This window comes from Podarcis raffonei, chromosome 6, assembly GCF_027172205.1.
Source record: "Podarcis raffonei isolate rPodRaf1 chromosome 6, rPodRaf1.pri, whole genome shotgun sequence".
In the NCBI taxonomy this organism is placed as follows: domain Eukaryota; kingdom Metazoa; phylum Chordata; class Lepidosauria; order Squamata; family Lacertidae; genus Podarcis; species Podarcis raffonei.
Genome location: NC_070607.1, coordinates 48771853 through 48789466, shown reverse-complemented (window position 1 = coordinate 48789466; position 17614 = coordinate 48771853). Strand labels below are relative to the sequence as shown.

At 39.4% G+C, this 17614-nt stretch overlaps 1 protein-coding gene across 6 annotated transcripts; it reads right to left on the bottom strand.

Annotated features, from left to right (window-relative positions):
• Positions 1 to 614: 614 nt before the first annotated feature.
• NASP (nuclear autoantigenic sperm protein) lies at positions 615 to 17343 on the bottom strand. Of its 6 annotated transcripts, none has more exons than XM_053392629.1 (15): positions 17228 to 17343; positions 15363 to 15419; positions 14837 to 14947; positions 12053 to 12133; positions 11585 to 11688; positions 9809 to 10660; positions 8086 to 8246; positions 6027 to 6103; positions 5866 to 5939; positions 4622 to 4810; positions 4179 to 4345; positions 3471 to 3527; positions 3316 to 3387; positions 1184 to 1333; positions 615 to 769 (listed from the first exon to the last, which is right to left on the bottom strand). In XM_053392629.1, the coding sequence occupies exons 2-15, from the start codon at positions 15410 to 15412 to the stop codon at positions 725 to 727; spliced, it is 2190 nt and encodes a 729-aa protein (XP_053248604.1). In that variant the 5' UTR covers positions 15413 to 15419; positions 17228 to 17343; the 3' UTR covers positions 615 to 724. The 6 variants fall into 6 exon arrangements, with proteins under 6 accessions (XP_053248604.1, XP_053248600.1, XP_053248603.1 ...); XM_053392625.1 differs by having other exon boundaries at positions 9809 to 10756; positions 17228 to 17342; XM_053392628.1 differs by having other exon boundaries at positions 1184 to 1312; positions 9809 to 10756; positions 17228 to 17341.
• Between the last annotated feature and the right edge of the window lie 271 nt (positions 17344 to 17614).

The following is a 17614-nucleotide window of genomic DNA, read 5'->3' as shown; positions in this document are numbered from 1 at the left end:
TTGCTAGGAGGCTCATCCTCTCAAAACTATTTCCAGTCTGACACAGTAGACATAAATGGTTTAGTGCAGGGGTCAGCAAACTTTTTCAGCAGGGGGCCAGTCCACTGTTCCTCAGACCTTGTGGGGGGCTGGACTATACATTTTTTTGGGGGTGATGAACGAATTCCTATGCCGCACAAATAACCCAGAGCTGCATTTTAAATTAAAAGGACACATTCTACTCATGTAAAAACACGCTGATTTCTGGACCGTCCGCAGGCCAGATTTAAGTGAATGGGCCGGATCCGGCCCCCGGGCCTTAGTTTGCTTACCCATGGTTTAGTGCTTCCTCAGACTTGCAGTTTCAAACTAAATCCAGGAAGAAATGCCACCAACATTTAGGCCCCATATCTGCTCAGTATCTAGGCCACAATTTTCTAACCACAAAAAAATGCTACTTTGCTTCCTAAACCCTTACAAACCAGACATTTACAAGTCAGTACATCAACTGAAAGCCAGCCTGGCACTGCTGTTGTAGAACTGGCTAGGAGGCAGATGCAACCATCTTTAGGTCTGCTGATGGAGACAATAGGTATTTATGCATGAATACGGCTGAATTTTATCAAAAGGCAGTGTTAAATGTTTGAGTAATCTTTATTGAATACAAAAGTTGCCAAAAGTGAAAAAATACATTATATACAAAACCCACTGGCCTTGGGAGGGAGTGTCCAATATTAAAACTATATCATACAGCACTTTGAACTGTTTCAACTTGTGGCCTTTCCTCTGCCTGTAAAAAAAAAAAAAAAGTAATTTAGGACATGCATTTGTTTTATCTGACCAGTTAAATACAGCTCTTGAAAGCATTCAACACACTTATGTACAATTGATTACACTTAGATAATCTGTCTTAAATCTCTTTCTCTACTTCTGATCATGTAAAGAATTAGGACTCCTACATAAATAGTACTTTAAGCAAAGTTGCTATTTCAAAGCATCCAAGAGATACATACTGCATTCTGCAAGTATACAGAACTAGTCTAGCAGGTTTAGTTTAGACAGATTCCAACATGCATTTTGACACAAGCAAATTTCCAACTTTAAGTGGTCTGGGAGAGAAGACCAACAAGCAATTAAAGGCAGGCAGGAAAGATGAGCCTGGGAAATGGAAAATATACAAAAGACTCCTGACTCGACAGCCCACCTCCTCTTCCTTTTTCTCTGCAACCTCATTTCCACTGGGGGTAGCATCACCACCACCATTGACAGCCGGTTCTGGTTTAGATTTCTTAGCTTCATTATCTCCCTGTTGAGTTTCTTCCTCGGGTTTCCTCTGAAGACAAAATTGTTTAGTCTTCACCAAGTACAATTTCAAATGTAAAGTATTAATAAAGAATATCTAGTGCTATTATGCATTTACTATTAATAAGCTGCCAACTGAACTGTGCTTTAAAACTGTTCTGGGCTACAGCAAAGGTTACAAGGTGCATATTGCTGCTTCAGCTATTGGAAAGTTGTCCTCCAATACTGAAAGCAATCTAGTTCTGGGTTACCTAACAGTCTACACATAGCTCTCAAAATCAGAAGGCAGACTGTAGAAGAAAGAGATCAAATATATGGAGAGATTTTGTTAAGAGGGTATCTTTATTTTTGCCATTCTGTTAACATTGTATCTTTTCTCCTTTCCAATTAGATGCTATCAATAGGGCAGCCATTTTGCATATAAAAAGATTTCTCTTATATTTTTCGGAATGTCTCTACCCAAGATTCCTAACAGAAAGGCTTCTGGTTTCTTTAAAAATGTTAATTTGAATGTTTTTTCATCTCATCATAAATATTCCAAAAATTTTGGACTTTTCTGCATGTCCACCACGTATGATAAAAATCTCCCATTTTTTCTCCACACTTCCAACACTTATTCAAACTATTTTTATACATTTGAGATTTTTGATGGTGTAAGGTACCACCAAAACTGCATTTTCATCGTATTTTCTTTGATGGTGTGACATGCAGTAAAGTTCATGTTAATTTTCCAGAGCGATTCCCATTCTCTCATCATAATGGGACATCCGATATCCTGCGCCCATCTAATCATGACCACCTTCACCTTCTCGACTTCCCAGTCAAGGAGGAGTCAGTACATCCTTGTGATAATCTTGGTGTCATTATTTAACAGCACTATTTCAAATTTAGAGGGCTCATTGGCAAATTCATTTTATTTGTCCTGTCTGAATGTCTCAAAAAGTTGATGATACACAGACTATGTGGAAATGGCTCAATTAACAAATAGGTTAAGAGGTAACACCAAACAACGATTTTCTCAAAAATGGGAAATGTTTAAGAGATACTTACAAAAAAATAACAGTGACATATTATCTATGGTAGTATTTGAATGACCCTTGTGTACATAAAATATTAAGAAATAAAGGAAAATTGGTATGCTAGGTTGTAAGAAAGTATTAATAAAAATATTGTATCAATTGTAAGTACATTCAATATCACAAATGTCAACTATATTGGGAAATCTATATTTTACTTTAATTTGTTGTTGTTTTACTTTATTTTATGTACCATTATATGATTTTAGCTTAGCTGATACCTAAGTGGAATTAGGTTAAATTAACATTCTAAGTTAAACAAATTTAAGAATATGTATATATTGTATGTATGTGTGTGTGTGAAGTTAAATTTGTAATGACATTAATGAATTTCAATAAAGAATTTTTTCATCAAAAAAAGGGGGGGTATCTTAAGATACAAATAGTTTGCTTGTTTTAGAATGTCTTTGCTATTTTAACCAATTCTCCTTTCCACTTGAAATATGGGAACCCAGCTCAGCCTGGCTGTGACATTCAGTTTATATGGATTTCGTGCTACCTGTAAACTCTGAATCTCTACCCTGGACAATTTTGCAGGTCCCCAACACATCTAAATTCTCAAGTGCCTGCAGGACCCACACAATTAAGCTTTGAAATTAAACCAGGGTGAGTCAGATGAGCACAGCACAGCACAAAACCATCAAAAGCTACCAAGTGCGCTAGATGGTTCTCAGGCTGATTGGCTCCCAGTGGAGAAGATATTATGGAGGATTTCTAAAATTTGTAGAAGCAGAACGATCGAAGCTTTTAAGTGATGGCTTAAGTCAGACATAGGCAAACTTGGCCCTCCAGATGTTTTGGGACTACAACTCCCATCATCCCTGACCACTGTTCCTGTTAGCTAGGGATGGTGGGAGCTGTAGTCCCAAAACATCTGGAGGGCCAAGTTTGCCTACACCTGGTTCAAGTACTGCAAGCCAGTGGTTACCTATTTTTGTTAGTTGTATGGGACACAAACCTTTTTTCTGACAAGATGGGAGATGTCTGTAATACACTGAGGAGCTCCATCAGTTTTTTGCCCAGCTGGGATCTGTTACAAAACAGAAGGCAAAATATGAAATACTATAGAACAGCAGAATTAAACTGCTTGCTTTAGGGATTAGTATCACTTACAGCTGAAGCTGGATTGCTTTCAGTTGCCTGTGGAAAACTAGAAGATGATCCACCAACCTGGAAACAAAGAGATCTATCAGTCTAAAAGTCACTATTAAAAGCCTACTGGGACTAAACTATAAACATGTACAATGAAGAGCACATCGGTTTTGAAGAACAATTTATAAAATTCAAGGTGTAATGAGAAGCAATAATGAGGAAGCTGGTCTGCAGTTAATTTTTCAAGCTCCCAATGTTTTTTAAGACCACAAGAGAAGTAAACAGGTGTCTCATCTGTAGTGTGTGAACCCCCAAGCTATTTTGCAGTTGCTATCTGCAGTCTTGCTTTAAGAATAAGGGACATATTCAAGCCTGCATTTCCACTGATGCAACAACTTCCATTTCTATAACAGTGCTTCATCTACTATCACCTCCAGCTAACTTCCTTCAAAATCAGCTCAAGAGTTTGGGGGATCCTCCGGAACAAATTTTACATGTCATCTTATCATTAATTATTCAATGTAAGGTCTTTGAACTCAGTGCTTCAAAAGTCATCTCCTACCCCCCCCCCAAAAAAGTAAAAATCTAGCATTTTCCACTATAAAACTAAGTATCAATGGCATCCTTTCTTCCCATTTACAGCTGTGTATCTCAGCTTAATTTATTTTGCTATCTGCTCCTCTCTAGCACAAGTTCACAAAAAACGGTAGTAGTAAGCCTAGGACTCACCAAAGTTGCTTTCAGAGCCAGTTCAGCTATTCTTGCGCTCTTTTGAGACTCCTTTGAATCTTCTATCTTCTCTTTAATTTCAGGAAGCAGTCCCTCGAGTTCTACAATTTCCTTCTCATCCTCAGCTGATCCCTCCCCTTTTGTTTTTAGTCGCTCAGTCAACATCGCTAAAAAGGTGATATTTAGGTGATATTAGTACTTTTAGAGCCATTTACTCATCAGTTTTGGGCTTTGTCCCAGTGTATGTTAAAACAGATTCTCAAGGATCAGCAGCAGCTGCCAAATTTCTTGCAGTGTTTGCTAGCTGACACATTAGCTCTCTGAACACCTCTTCATGAAGAAACTAGCTCTGTAGCTTTCCCAACACTGTACATTTGGAGCTTGGAGGACACAGTAACGGTGATGCTTAACTAAAACTGCATGAAGAACTGCACTTCACTTACCCATTCTTTTATCAATGACTTCCATCGATTTACTATACTGCAACACTGCTTCATCATACTGATTATCATAGTGAAAGGCCAACCCCAGATGATAATGAGTCTCTGCAAGCAAGCGGTCATGGGCCTCTAAGTACTTCTGCTGAAGAGCCAGGCAAGAACGGAACTCTTCTATAGCTTGAGAGTAGTTTTCTGCACAATAAAAACAAAGTAAAGCACAGGACTTTCATATGAAGGTAGAAATTTGTACAAAGCAGAATTCAATCATAGTGTAGAAAAAAGGTTTTCAATCAATAGTTTTGTAACCTGTCGTGATTCCAGTATCAATTTTAATAATATAGGACATTTTACATTTAATATAGTCTGCAGAGACTGGTGGAAACAGTGGCTAGAAAGCATATCTGGCTTGCTCAACATAGTTCAACAGCTGAGAACAAATGAGGAGACTGCAAGCTTCCTTCCCATGCCTTTCCCCTTATTCATCAGCTACATCCTGGTTTGGTTAAACTCCAATTAGCCATTATATTCAAAACAGGGATCTATAGTTTAAGTTCCTGGTTAGTAGATAGACAAGTTGCATTTAGGAACCAGGCAGAGGGCCTTCTTGGTAATGATGCCGTCCCTGTGGAATGCCTTCCCTTCAAATGTCAAGGAAATAAACAACTATCTTACTTTTAGAAGACATCTGAAGTTTCTAAGGATCGATGTTTTCAGATATGTTGTAAGCCGACCAGAGTGGCTGGGGAAACCCAGCCAGATGGACAGGGTATAAATAAAATTAGTGTAATTATTATTATTAGGCAGAATAGCTAACTGAAATTTAATTACCATTTAACCAGGGTGTAAACACTGAGAAAGGACCAAGGCGAGGGGCCTCTATTCGTTCTTCAAGGCTTCTAAGCTATGCTTTAATAAGCAGGGAATCATGCATCTGAACTACGCCACAGTAGAATAAAAGTAACCAATCTACCAGCGTACTTCCCAATAGTATAGGTAACTGTATTATAACGAAGTACAGTATGAGGTGTCCAAAATAAAAGGCTTAGTTGATAAACTCTGAGCTAGTTGATAAAGTCTGAGCAGCTTTGAAAATATGAATACTGTAAAGTGAATATAAAATATATTACTGACAGTTTATATAATATGTAATGGACATGCAAAAACTAAAATATCATATGCAGTGGAAATATGAATAATAGTATCAGAAATTAATCCACTGCATGCCTAAGCAACTTTAAGGTATTTACCAGATTCGATGCTAACTTCTCCTAGTTTTAGGTGAGCCTGAGCAACAAGGAGCTGAGCTTCTTTCGTGTCCTGTCTAGATCAAGAAGGCAGAGTCAGCAAGATTGTCATAACACCTTTAGTTGTATAAAAAGGCATTATTTGTCAGAACTCCCAGACATACCTTTTGTATATTACTTTTGCTAACTCCAGCATATCCCAAGCCAGTTCTAAGTTCCCAACATCGTCTTCTTCACTCTCCTAAAGCAAAGTTATTTGAAAGTCAAAGAAATGGATAGAAAGGCAATTGCTAAGGATCTTGGCAGACCACTTGATTTTTCTGCTTCTTGTAGCAACTGTAGTGCCCTGTGCTAGATGCTCCATGAATCCAATTGTATTTTTACAGACATAACACAGACCACCTGAATGAAGCTTGTGGACCACTGGTGGTTGATGGACCAACTCAGGAACTCCTGCCTTAAAGCAGGCAACTGAAGAAACCAGTCACCATAGGAAACAAATATATAAACTTTAGAAAAGGAACATCATACCCCTTCCACAAACTCCTAAGCTGAAGCGTTTGTTAGCAAAATTTAGCACTTTATATTAGGGAAATCAGCACTTCTTCCTTACAAAGGTGCCAGTTCTATTGCAGGGAGTCTTGAACACAGCAGAGAAAGCTCTATTAATGTCCCTTTCCTTTAAGTTGCTCAATACAGTGTGCATGGTTCTCTCTCTCCCCATTTTATCCTCACAGCTCTGAGGTAAGACTAAGAGACAGTAAGGTCCAAAGCCAGTCAGTGAGCTTCATGGCTAAGTGGGGATTTGAACCCTGGTCTTCCAGACCTGCCTAGTACCATAGTCTTCACCACAATGCTTCTGCCAGTTCCAGAACCTAGTGTAATGAAAGCTCACCTTCTGGTAGACAAAGAGAAGACTTGGAAGCACAGGTTCTGCAGAAAGACCAATGGCTAGCTAATGATTCAAGTCAAGATTTGTGGACTGTGATTAACCGCTTGACAAAAAGGATTTACAAATAGCTTTAGAGGATTATCTATTTTCCTCCTGTATTAGTTTTGAACTGCTTGTCCTTCACATTGTATCTCACTCCTCTTATGAATTGGCTGTTCAGCCAGCAAATCCTTCACAAGCAGAATTAAAACCAATGTTTGGAAAGTGCAATCAATTTTGCATTGAACACTACATATTCCTTGTCAGTAAATGTGATTCAGAGTAACCCTACTCATATTCATTCTACATTGTAATTATAATATAGAATTATAATTAGTGGCAATTATAATTCTTGCTCCAAAAGCACTTTGCATTTCATTTCAGTTCTTGCGCAGGTCTTTCCTGAGGCTTCCCTGATGAACAGCTCAGCTTATCAGCTGGGTAGCTTCCTCATGTTTGACCTCGCTGTCTTCATAGTTTGAATAGCAGGAAAAAATGCAGTGCCCAGTTCTTTAATGTTAAGGCAAAAAAGGAGATGTCACAAGAGGACATACTTTCAGTTGAGTTAAAAATTGGTTGACTGCAGAGAATTACTTCAGAAGGTGGTGTACTGTTGCAAAAAAGCTGCTTCAATAGCAGTTTTTTAAAACAATAGCAAGCTTCTGATAATTAAGCAGATACCATGCACATTATCAGGCACAGCCCTTTCCCCTTCTGTAGCAAATCACTATTGCTGTGATATGAGGCAGAGGAGATGCAACCTGTTCCCAATTTCCTGTAGGTTTTGGAGGCCTGCTTTTGGGCTTTTAAACAACTGTAATAAAAGACACTCAACAGGTTTAGAGAAGGTGGGAATGGTTACAGAGATTAGTTTAACCATGGGTGCGGTACTAGACGGAGACCACAATGCTTCACTGAAACTAGTTTATGAGTTTCAATGTATGAATGCAAGAGATTTTGATAGCAGAGGGGACAAGGAAAGAAGGGGGGAGCAGAGAGAAGGATAAGGGCTTTTTTTTAAGAATGGAGAACGAACAAGCATCTAGAAGGAAAAACAGGCTAAAGTTTTAACAGACTAAAATGTTAAAATGCTGCTTTGAACCAGAGTACTCAAAGCCACACCCCTACTATAATCTTGAACCTTCGGAAGGAACTGCCTACTTCAGTCTTCCTATGCTCTAGAAAACATACGTAATCGGAAATAGTTTCCATGAAAACAATGTTCCTTTCTCCATGACAGAAACGTTGAACCAGCTCTTTAACAGGCTTGAATGCTCATTTTTATACTTCACCTTTTCTTCAACTGTAGAATCATTTTCTTTATCCTCTTCGACTGCAGAGTCATTTTCTTTATCCTCTTCAACTGCAGAGTCATTTTCTTTATCCTCTTCAACTGCAGAGTCATTTTCTTTATCCTCTTCAACTTTATCTTCTTCTTCTGATCCTTCCATCTCTACAATAATAGTTTCTTATTAATATACAACCAACTGTTTATACATCCATTTTACTTGACTATTAGTTTTATTCAGCTATGAAATTCTTCCACCACTATTACACTTCCAACCTATGTGTTCATGAGGGTTGGCTTGGTAGGTTTCTGTGCAATCTGCAACATGTGTTTATATGAAGTTTTGAGGGGGAGCTACATAGATTAAAATATTCAGCATTAGGATATTCTTTCTCCTTTTTGCTGCTTGCATGGCACCCCCTGGCATGTCAGTTAAAAAGAATTTGAACAAGTTTTAATACTTTTATAGCTTCCCCATAGAAGTTTTGTTTTCATAGTAACGGGGGAGACAAAGAGCTTTAAAATTGCACTCCTTAGAAGTAGTCACATTTCATAGTTAAGACAAAAATATTAATATTTCTAGTTAAGTGTCATTGCATGGCTTCTTAGGGAAACTGACAGGTATGTACTATTGGGTGTCAGGCACAGGAACTTACATAAACTATGGGATAGCTCAGACACCTATTCTGCAGTGTCAGGGAACATATACCCTCTTATGGAGCAAGAAATCTGACCTCCTACCAGCTATTCAGTAATCCAGATGCCCAGCAAGCACAATCTCAAACTGCCTTATGCTCAACAGCCTTCATGTAACAACTACTACAGAAGCCAAGGGAAAAAGTATTGCTGTAAACACCGGACTTCAAACTAGAACAGGGATGGCTATCTTGTATTCTTCTAGATGTTGCTAAACCACAACTCCCACCAGCTCCAGCCAACGTGGCCAAAATAATTAGGGATTATGGAGTTTTAGTTCAGCAGTATCTAGAGGGTCATGCTTTTAAGCTACTCTTGGACTAGAAATGCATAGGACGAGGCTCTAGTTGCCAGAGCAAACTTGCCACTGTACTGTATCCCTATTATTTATTGCAATTATTAGTCACTTTTTTCAAATAGGAACACAAAGTGACTAAATATTTGTTAAACAGTTGTATTATGCAAAGGTTTATCAGATTTACAACTATTTCACTACTTAGAATCTCACTTGTAAACAAACATTTTCAAGGTATTATAAGGTAGTTAAACAGCAATGCTAAAGCAAGAGAAGCAGGACATGAAAGCTGTGATGTCTATTACCTGCACTCGTTTCTAGTTATAGGCCTCAAAGCATGATAGGTTTTAGGTTGTTTAATACAGGTCATTAAGTCAGCATCCTCGTGTTGCTGTATTTTTGTGGATCTGGTTGTCAATATATATTCTAGTACTATGCTTTTAATTGTTCAGAGTTAATCTTGCATTCACATAAAAACATGCAGTGAACATCCATTCAGTGTTCTCTATGAGCCATTGCTTTCTATATTTGCTGCTCATGCAAACCAGTCCCCAAAAAAGCCAATAATTTATTGCTCAACTTGTTAGTTTTGTTTCAATTCAACTGTTTCTTGCAGCTTCAAAATTCTCCTTGGGTGGATTCATCCCTGTGGCACAGAGAATTCTGAATGGATTAGTCTTACTAAGGGTTAGCTCTCTAAATAGATCCACCCACAAGTGTCTTCTATCCCTGTTACCTTCGCCCTCTCCCATCTCGTCATCCTTTTCTTCTTCCTTTTCTACCTTAGGAGCAACTTCAGCTTTTTCTTCTGGTTGTATTTCATGTGACTGCTTGATGCTCCCTGAAGGAGTAGTTTCATTTGGAGCTGAAGGTTCTCCTTCTCTTGAATCCAATGTTTCTTCCTTCTCTTTCAAGTTCACCACCACCTGTTCTGTGGCAGGCTTCATGTCCTCTGTCTTTTCAGCAGTAGCTTTAGCTGGTTGTTCTTTTTCTGCCTGCCCTTCAACTTTCTCAACAGCTGTCATGATTTCTCTCTCTAACTCACCTGAAGCTTTTACCAATTCCTCTACTATTGGATTCTTTTCTACAATTGTGTCTGCCTGCTTTTCTACCTCCTCTTCTCTCCTCTCTTGAGCTGCTATCTCAACTACCTTCTCTTTCCCAGGTGCTTCCCCTGCAGCCACTTCTTTTTCTAAAGTAGTATCTCCCCCAGCTGCTTCTTCAGCCTCTTCTATTACTGGATTAACTTTCACAGCAGCATCTTCAGAAACCACCACTCTGTGTACAGCAGCATCTTCCCTAGCCTCTTCTACCACCACTGGCTTATCTTCTCCAGCTGTCCCTTCTGCATCCACTGGCTTCTCTTCCCTAGCAGCACCATCTTCTAATGCTACCTCAGTAGTTACTTCATTGATGTTTTGTTCTTCCGTAGTTGCCTCTACCTGCTTTTCTGCCTTCTCTTGCTCTTCCTTTTTCTCCACAACAGTGATATCTTCTCCACCCAGAGCTGCTGCTTTTTCTTTTTCTTCCTTAGCTACTTCTTCCTCAACCTCTTCCATTTCAACATCCTTCGGTTGCATCTCCACTCCTGTATGCACCAGAGACTCTTCAGGATTTATTCTGGATTCATCTTTTTCCCCCATGGCATTATATACCTGCTCTCTTAATTCCTCCCTTGCTTCTTCTACATGTTTAAGGAAGATCAAGCACAAACAAACCTTCGAATTTAGTGATAAACATTCATGATCTTCACATCCCACCCTCCATCCCACTGATGTCTTGCTTCAAAGTTACAGGAATCAATACAATCCTTTTGGACCCTTAAACTGAGAACAAGTGCCTTCCATAACAGGGCTTGCAAGGAGTTGCGCTTAAGCAATGAGTTGTAGGCCAGCATAGTAACAGCCAAGCAAGAGATGCCAAGCTTTGTCTAGACAAGACATTGCACTGGATTGCAGAGGAAGATGCTACGAACTGAGGGACAGGGCAAGTATTGAAAATAAGACAAACTATCCACTTTCTTAAGTGAACATGGCCTATTGTCACAACATGATCTTCACAGCATCAAACCTTATTAGATGCCACTGCCCAAAAGATCTAGGCCACAATGTGCTATACACTAAACAGTTTTGCAATAAGCAGTAATACTGGGAGTTACTATTCAGTTTGTTCACAGAACCTTTGCCCAATTAGTTCATGGTTCTAGAAACAATTAGCTGACTGTCCTTAAGATCTTGAAGCATAGAAACCAATGCTTTACTAAGAAACAAAGTGAGGCCCACATGGTTCAAAACAATGCTTTAATCTATAGGTTTGTAGACACACTGGCCTTGTTAAAAGGCAGGTTTTTAAGTTTTTGGTCAATTTTATCATTAAAAAGACTTTTAGAGAGTCTTTAGTTGCGGTTTAAGATTCAAACAACTTGATATTAATAAAATGACCCTTGTCTAGTATCCACTTGGAACACACACAGCTTGGCATCTCTATCATGAGTTAAGACAGCACTACATACCATCTATATTATCAGCACTTTCTACCATTGAGTCTTCTGTTTTTTCTTCCTCTTCTTCCACCTGCACTCCTTCCAAGGCATTTCCCAGCACACCATTTTCCATTCTAGAAGATGTAAGTAGGCATTGCTGTTATCTTTTCCCTCACCAGTTTTAGCGTTCAAAGCTTGAACTCAAGGCTGTATTGATGTAGCATAAGAAGACCAGTTAACAGATCTTGCTCCAGGCGTCCTGGAAGCAAATACATATTTGGTTGACAAGGAAGACCAACCAAAGTTTGTTGACCTGATTATGTAGCTCTAGAATGGCTGCCACTATTCTGAGAAAAGGTTACAAAAGGTAACTTCAGTTCTGTGTGCAGGAGAAACTGGTGAAGTGGATTCCAGTCTATGTAAAATTATATTAGTCTTCCTAATCTAGATTAACTATTCAAACCACCAAGTGGCCCAAAGCAGGTCATATTAACTTACCTTGCCAATTCCAGAAGTGATTTCCCGTAAAAAAAGTAAGCTTCTGCACACTCATTTCCAGTTTCACCATACTTATTAGCCCTAAAAAGAGATTACCAGAGTGGATTAATTTAAGTCATGTTTCCCATTTACACAACCAGCGAAAATTGTGGAAACTTTTGGGGGAAAGTTTATTTCCAAGGTTTGATGGCTCATAACACCACTTTTTTTTTAGTAATACCATAAAATTATGTATCAAAGGAAACATAATTTAATGAAGAATGCACTGCGACAAGGTTTGTTCAATTATCTGTATCCTATCAAAAGTTAGAGCCAAATAATCAGTAAAATGAATGCATTAGAGAGCCAATCAGGTGTCATTATTTAGGAAATGATGGCTCATAACATCACTTTTTGGGGAGTAATACCATAACATTATATATCAATGGAAAGATAATTTAATGAAGAATGCAATGCAATAACTTTTATGAAGGATTGTTTATTACAACAGAAATAAGGAGGACATTTGTCAGTGTGCTGTGATTGCTATCAAGTTGGTTGGGTTTTGTTGTTTTTTGTTCTTTCATTTAGTCAGCTTGTAAACCTAGTCAGATAGGTGGCATATAAATAAGTTGTTGTTTGTTATGGTGGTGAAAGCAGAGTCAAGCAGAAAGCAACAACACTGGAAGGAAGACACACACAATTGTCGAGTGTTCACATTCCTGTATTTTTGTACTTTATCTCAAACAGTCATGGCTACTGGTCATAATGGAATATTTTAACGACTTTCCCTCTATAGGTTAACAAAAATGAAATCTTATAAAAGGTGTAGACTCCAACAAATAGGAAAAAAGCCTGGTTGTACCAAATAATGGGCATTTAAGTTTTAAGGCAGCATTTAGATGTCAGATTTGCCCCCGTGTTCAACAAATATATGAAGTAATAAACTAGTGGCCAAAATTGTTGTATTTCCAAGGTTTGATGGCTCATAACGCCACTTTTTTTTGAGTAATACAATAAAATTATATATTAATTGAAAGATAATTTAATGAAGAATGTAATGGAACAAGTTTTGTTCAATTATCTGTACTCTATCAAGCATTATAGCCAAATAACCAGAAAAAGCGTTTAGAGAGCCAATCAGGTGTCATATTGTTTTGGCAATGATGGCTCATAAACCACCTTTTTTTGGAGTAATACCATAACATTATGTATCAATGGAAAGATAATTTAATGAATGCAATGCAATAACTTATTATTACTGAGCAGACTAGAGATCATTTTCATTCAGTGGAACTAAACATTTATGTTTGCTAATTGGACTGTAAATAATCATTTGAAAAAATGATCGAACTGGCTCTTGATTTAAATAGGAAGCCTCTGTTAACTATGTAGCTGGTAGAGAAACTACTTCATTTTAAAGAATAACTGTAGCAAACATGCTTTGGTTAAGATATATTATTAATAGCACGGTTATTTGAGAATTTATTAAATTTAAAATTCCAGAAAATCCAAACCAAGTTTTAAAATCTATTTAAAAATACACCTTTTTAATCTACCTGCAGATTATATCCCCTGCCCTTTCCACATAGTATCAGGAAGTATTAAAATGGACAATATTTTATTTAACAGAAATACTGACACATACATACACAGGCCATATGGCTTGAGAAAAAGTTTTGTTCAAATTATTTGGGGGTGGGGAGACATACTTTGGAAGTTCTCCTGAATTCCATCTTTTCACTGGAGTGGCTTCCACTGCTAGGTGGTTATGCCCAGTTAAGTCTGGTTACTGGACCAGGATAACCTAATGTCAGTTGCCTAAGCTCTAGTGACCTCCTGCATGGAGGCTTGGAAACTAAATACAGTATCTAAAAAATACTCCAGTACCAATCATCTCAGTCCCTACAATAAGCAGGTGATGCCTTGGTGATGCAACCACCAGATCTGCTTGGTTTGCACTGACCCACAACAGGGCTTTTTTGGTGTTAGTTTTCTTTCCAGTGAGTTGTACCTATTGCCATTATTAACTTTCATGAGAAATTTGAAAATATTCCTGGTTATGCAGGAATTTGGTGGCCGAATTTCCTGGCAACCTTGAGATCACTGGATGGAATAATTTTTTTTAAAAAAAAAACTAATTGTTTTTATAATGTTCTAACAGTTTTAGAATGTTTCTGCTTTCCTTTCTGAAGTGTGGATCTGTTTGCCACCCTGGGGTTCCTCATGAGGAATATAAAGTCAATAACTAAGTAAACAAATAATGTGCTAAAGTTACTTTCGTTCATTTTCCAAAACAGGAGCTGTGTTAAAAAAAAATATTCTTCTACATACAGTGAACCCTCTGGATACTGATTTAATTTGTTCTGGGGGTCCATGCGCACCCCGAAAAATCCATAACCAGAGGCGCCACTTCTGTGCATGTGCAAGCGGTGTAACACAGAAAAATACTTCCAGGTTTGCCACGTTCGTGACCTGAAGGTTACATATCCAGAGAGGTACGTAACTCGAGGGTCCACTGAACTTGAGAGTAACCTGTAAAACCCAGTAGGGTTTACTTTTCGGTAGATCTACATAGAATAAATTCTAATTTGGGAAAGAAAAAAATGAAGCAGTCTTTATTGCAGGTATTAATTCAGAATACTTGTTTCTGGCTCTGTGCACCACTAGCATGCAGTTCTCCACTGACTACCCCCAAGAGAATGCAGCCCATAACAGAAAGAAAAAAGGTTGTTATCCCTAAGATAGGCTAAATTCCCTTCATCAAATGAAAATTCAACTGAAGGGATAAATCTCATTACTTACAACAGAGAAGCAGCTTCCTGAAATGCATTAACAGCAGCTGGAATATCTCCCATTACCAGATTTTTCTGCCCCAAGCCGAGGTATTTCTTGGCTTCTGCATCCACATCCATACTAGAAAAATAGAAACAAGGTTCTAGTTACAGGTAGGTAGCCGTATTGGTCTGCCATAGTCGAAACAAAATAAAAAAATTCCTTCCAGTAGCACCTTAGAGACCAACTAAGTTAGTTATTGGTATGAGCTTTCGTGTACATGCACACTTCAGGTAAATTAACTTAGTTAGTCTCTAAGGTGCTACTGGAAGAAACCAGGTTGTTAGCCACAACATATAGCTGTTAGAAGCAAGCTTGGTCATTATTTGCCTTTTTTACTATAGTAAATCTAGAGTGTCAGTGTTTAAAAACTGCTCTTGTTTCATTCATCTATTCCAATCAATGTAACTAGTAGTAGCTGACTATTACAGGAAGATAGTTACACTACTCTATTTCAAACGCACATGCACTATTCTTACATCTAATTATATCTTACCTCTCAGTTTTGTCAGCAGAAGTAGAAGGAGCAGCAGATTCTTCTGCCATTCTGAAACTGAAAATTCTAAAGTTAGAATACTTAGGAATGTAACTGTATAAGAATACTTAGGAATGTTACTGTAACGTTACAGTAACCGTAATGTATGCTTTATAAATAGAATTATAGCAAATTAAGAGTAAGGACCATCAATGGTACATTATGCCCTACATAGGCTGCAGATGCAAATAACTATCAGCTGGCTCCTTCATGTATGCCACAACCTTTCCCTGTTAAGTCAAAAAGCTCCCAATCAAACAGCCTGTGCACTGTTCAAGAGGCATGCTACAGTCACAGAAAATTATTTAAGAGTTTCAATTTCATTTTAAAGGAACTTTAAAGGATTTTTGTACAGATGCCATTCTGTCAGTAGTAGAAGGTATACAAAGTGCCAGTTGAAATTACAGTCCTAACTAGTATATTTATATGGACTCCTCACACTGGCTTGTTACCAATGTAAAGAGCATACTCCAGGAACAAAAGTTGCCGCTCTCGTGGAGTTATCAGTACCAGTATCCTTGACAAACCAATTTCCAAAATTCTTCAGGCAAAACAATGTGCTTTAAATGCGTGCTGGATGCATTTTAAATCATTTGACAGGTCTAGCAAAGCATAAATTCAATAAATATTGGAAACAATGAGCAGTATTACAGTGACTTAGAAGTTCTCCTCTGCTATATTGCTGAGGACACTTGCTCCATAAGGGGAGGTGTAAAAACAAATCAAGTCTGTTATAGTACTGTATAGGCTACACCACACCACACAAGGGCTGTACAGGTCTTTTATCAATATCCAGATGACTCTTGGCTAGGGAACTATCACTATGCGAGTTTCTAGACTCTTACAAGTTACAATCTCTCCAGCAGAAAATAATAATGAAGGCCAATTAGTCCTAAGGCGAGTAACAGAATAGCGCTTCAAGGAACGCTCCCGTTTCTTTAAGTGTTCACTCGTTAACTGTGGTGAGATGAGAAAACGTCGACGTACAGTTCCTTCCAAAAACTACAGTAAAGAAGGCATTTTCCAATTCACCCCGCAGTTCCGCTACAACCAGCTACTTTTCGGTACCACAAATGAATTAACCCAGAGTAGACCCGACAAGCCTTAAGCACCCCCACCCACCTTGGAGCGCACGAAAAATATACCAGAATACCAATATGCTCAGTTTATCGAACGAGTTAAAAGGCAGAGCGTTAAAAGCCGCTCTTAACTCCTCCCCCGGAGCCGCCAACGGCGCTAAGAAAGTTCTCTCTGCGAGAAAGACGTTTACCTCAGCAGACAATGGGGTTCGTTTCCCGCCTCCGCCCCTCCCCTCGTCAGATCTTTTGGCGCCGAATCTCAACGGCCTCTTTCTACAGGCCGAGGCTGCCTACCACGTGACGCGGCTCTTTTCCCCCCTCTCCCCCCCGCCCCCTTATCCCTCCCTCCCTCCTTTGCGCGCGCCGGATTGATGGGCCTTGAAAATGGCGGCCTAAACTCCGAGTCGGGTCACGTGGCGTCTCGGTTTTTAAGGCGAACCGCCGCCTCCGCCCCCCACGCCGTGAGAAAACGGCATGCACCAAACCGCCGGTGGGAGTAATAGGAGGTGAAAGGATGGAGGGGGGGGGAGAGAATGAAACAAAACGCCACGAGGTAAAAGGACCAGAATATGCCGCCGAAAGCGAAGCTGAGGGAGAACAAATTCTACGAAGGAATACCTGTGTGGCCGCCGCCGCACAACTCGGCGTTCCCTTCGTCCTTACCCAGTTCCCGAAAAGACAAAACCTGAGCCGAATCCCGCCAGGGGCGGCGGCGGCGCCAAAGGTGATGGCAGCCCCACAACTCACCTCAAGACCCCGACGGAGTGACAACAATCAGCCGAGAAACGCAGCCCACCGCCCCTCCAGATGCTTTTATAGCCCCCTGAGGACACGCCCCAGCAGCGCGAGGCACGCTCTCAAGGCAAAGGAACTACGACTCCCAGCATGCCTCGCGCCTCCCTGTGAGGGCTTTCGGGAAGCCGGAACTCGTCCTGAGGCGAGTTGAAAATAACCGCAACCCCCTTCCCCAAAAACCCAACGGGACGAATGTCAGAGAAACCGTCGAGCCTGTTGGAAACGTCGCCTCACTCCCTCTGTCCCTCTGGTTGCTGTTTCGGGAAACGTAGTCCGCGGACTCGGAGTAAACCTAGACCACTACTTTTGTACCATGCCGGAAAATGTAGTTCCAAGTCA

Bases quoted from the DNA above. Each gene is read 5' to 3' on its own strand.
- NASP (XM_053392625.1), bottom strand. From the start codon at position 15,412: ATGGCAGAAGAATCTGCTGCTCCTTCTACTTCTGCTGACAAAACTGAG. The intron at 5,940-6,026 runs GTATGTCTGGGA...TTCTTGATCTAG, and splicing joins GCAAAAGTAATATACAAAAG to ACAGGACACGAAAGAAGCTC. The intron at 4,346-4,621 runs GTAAGTGAAGTG...TCACCTTTTTAG, and splicing joins AGTCATTGATAAAAGAATGG to CGATGTTGACTGAGCGACTA.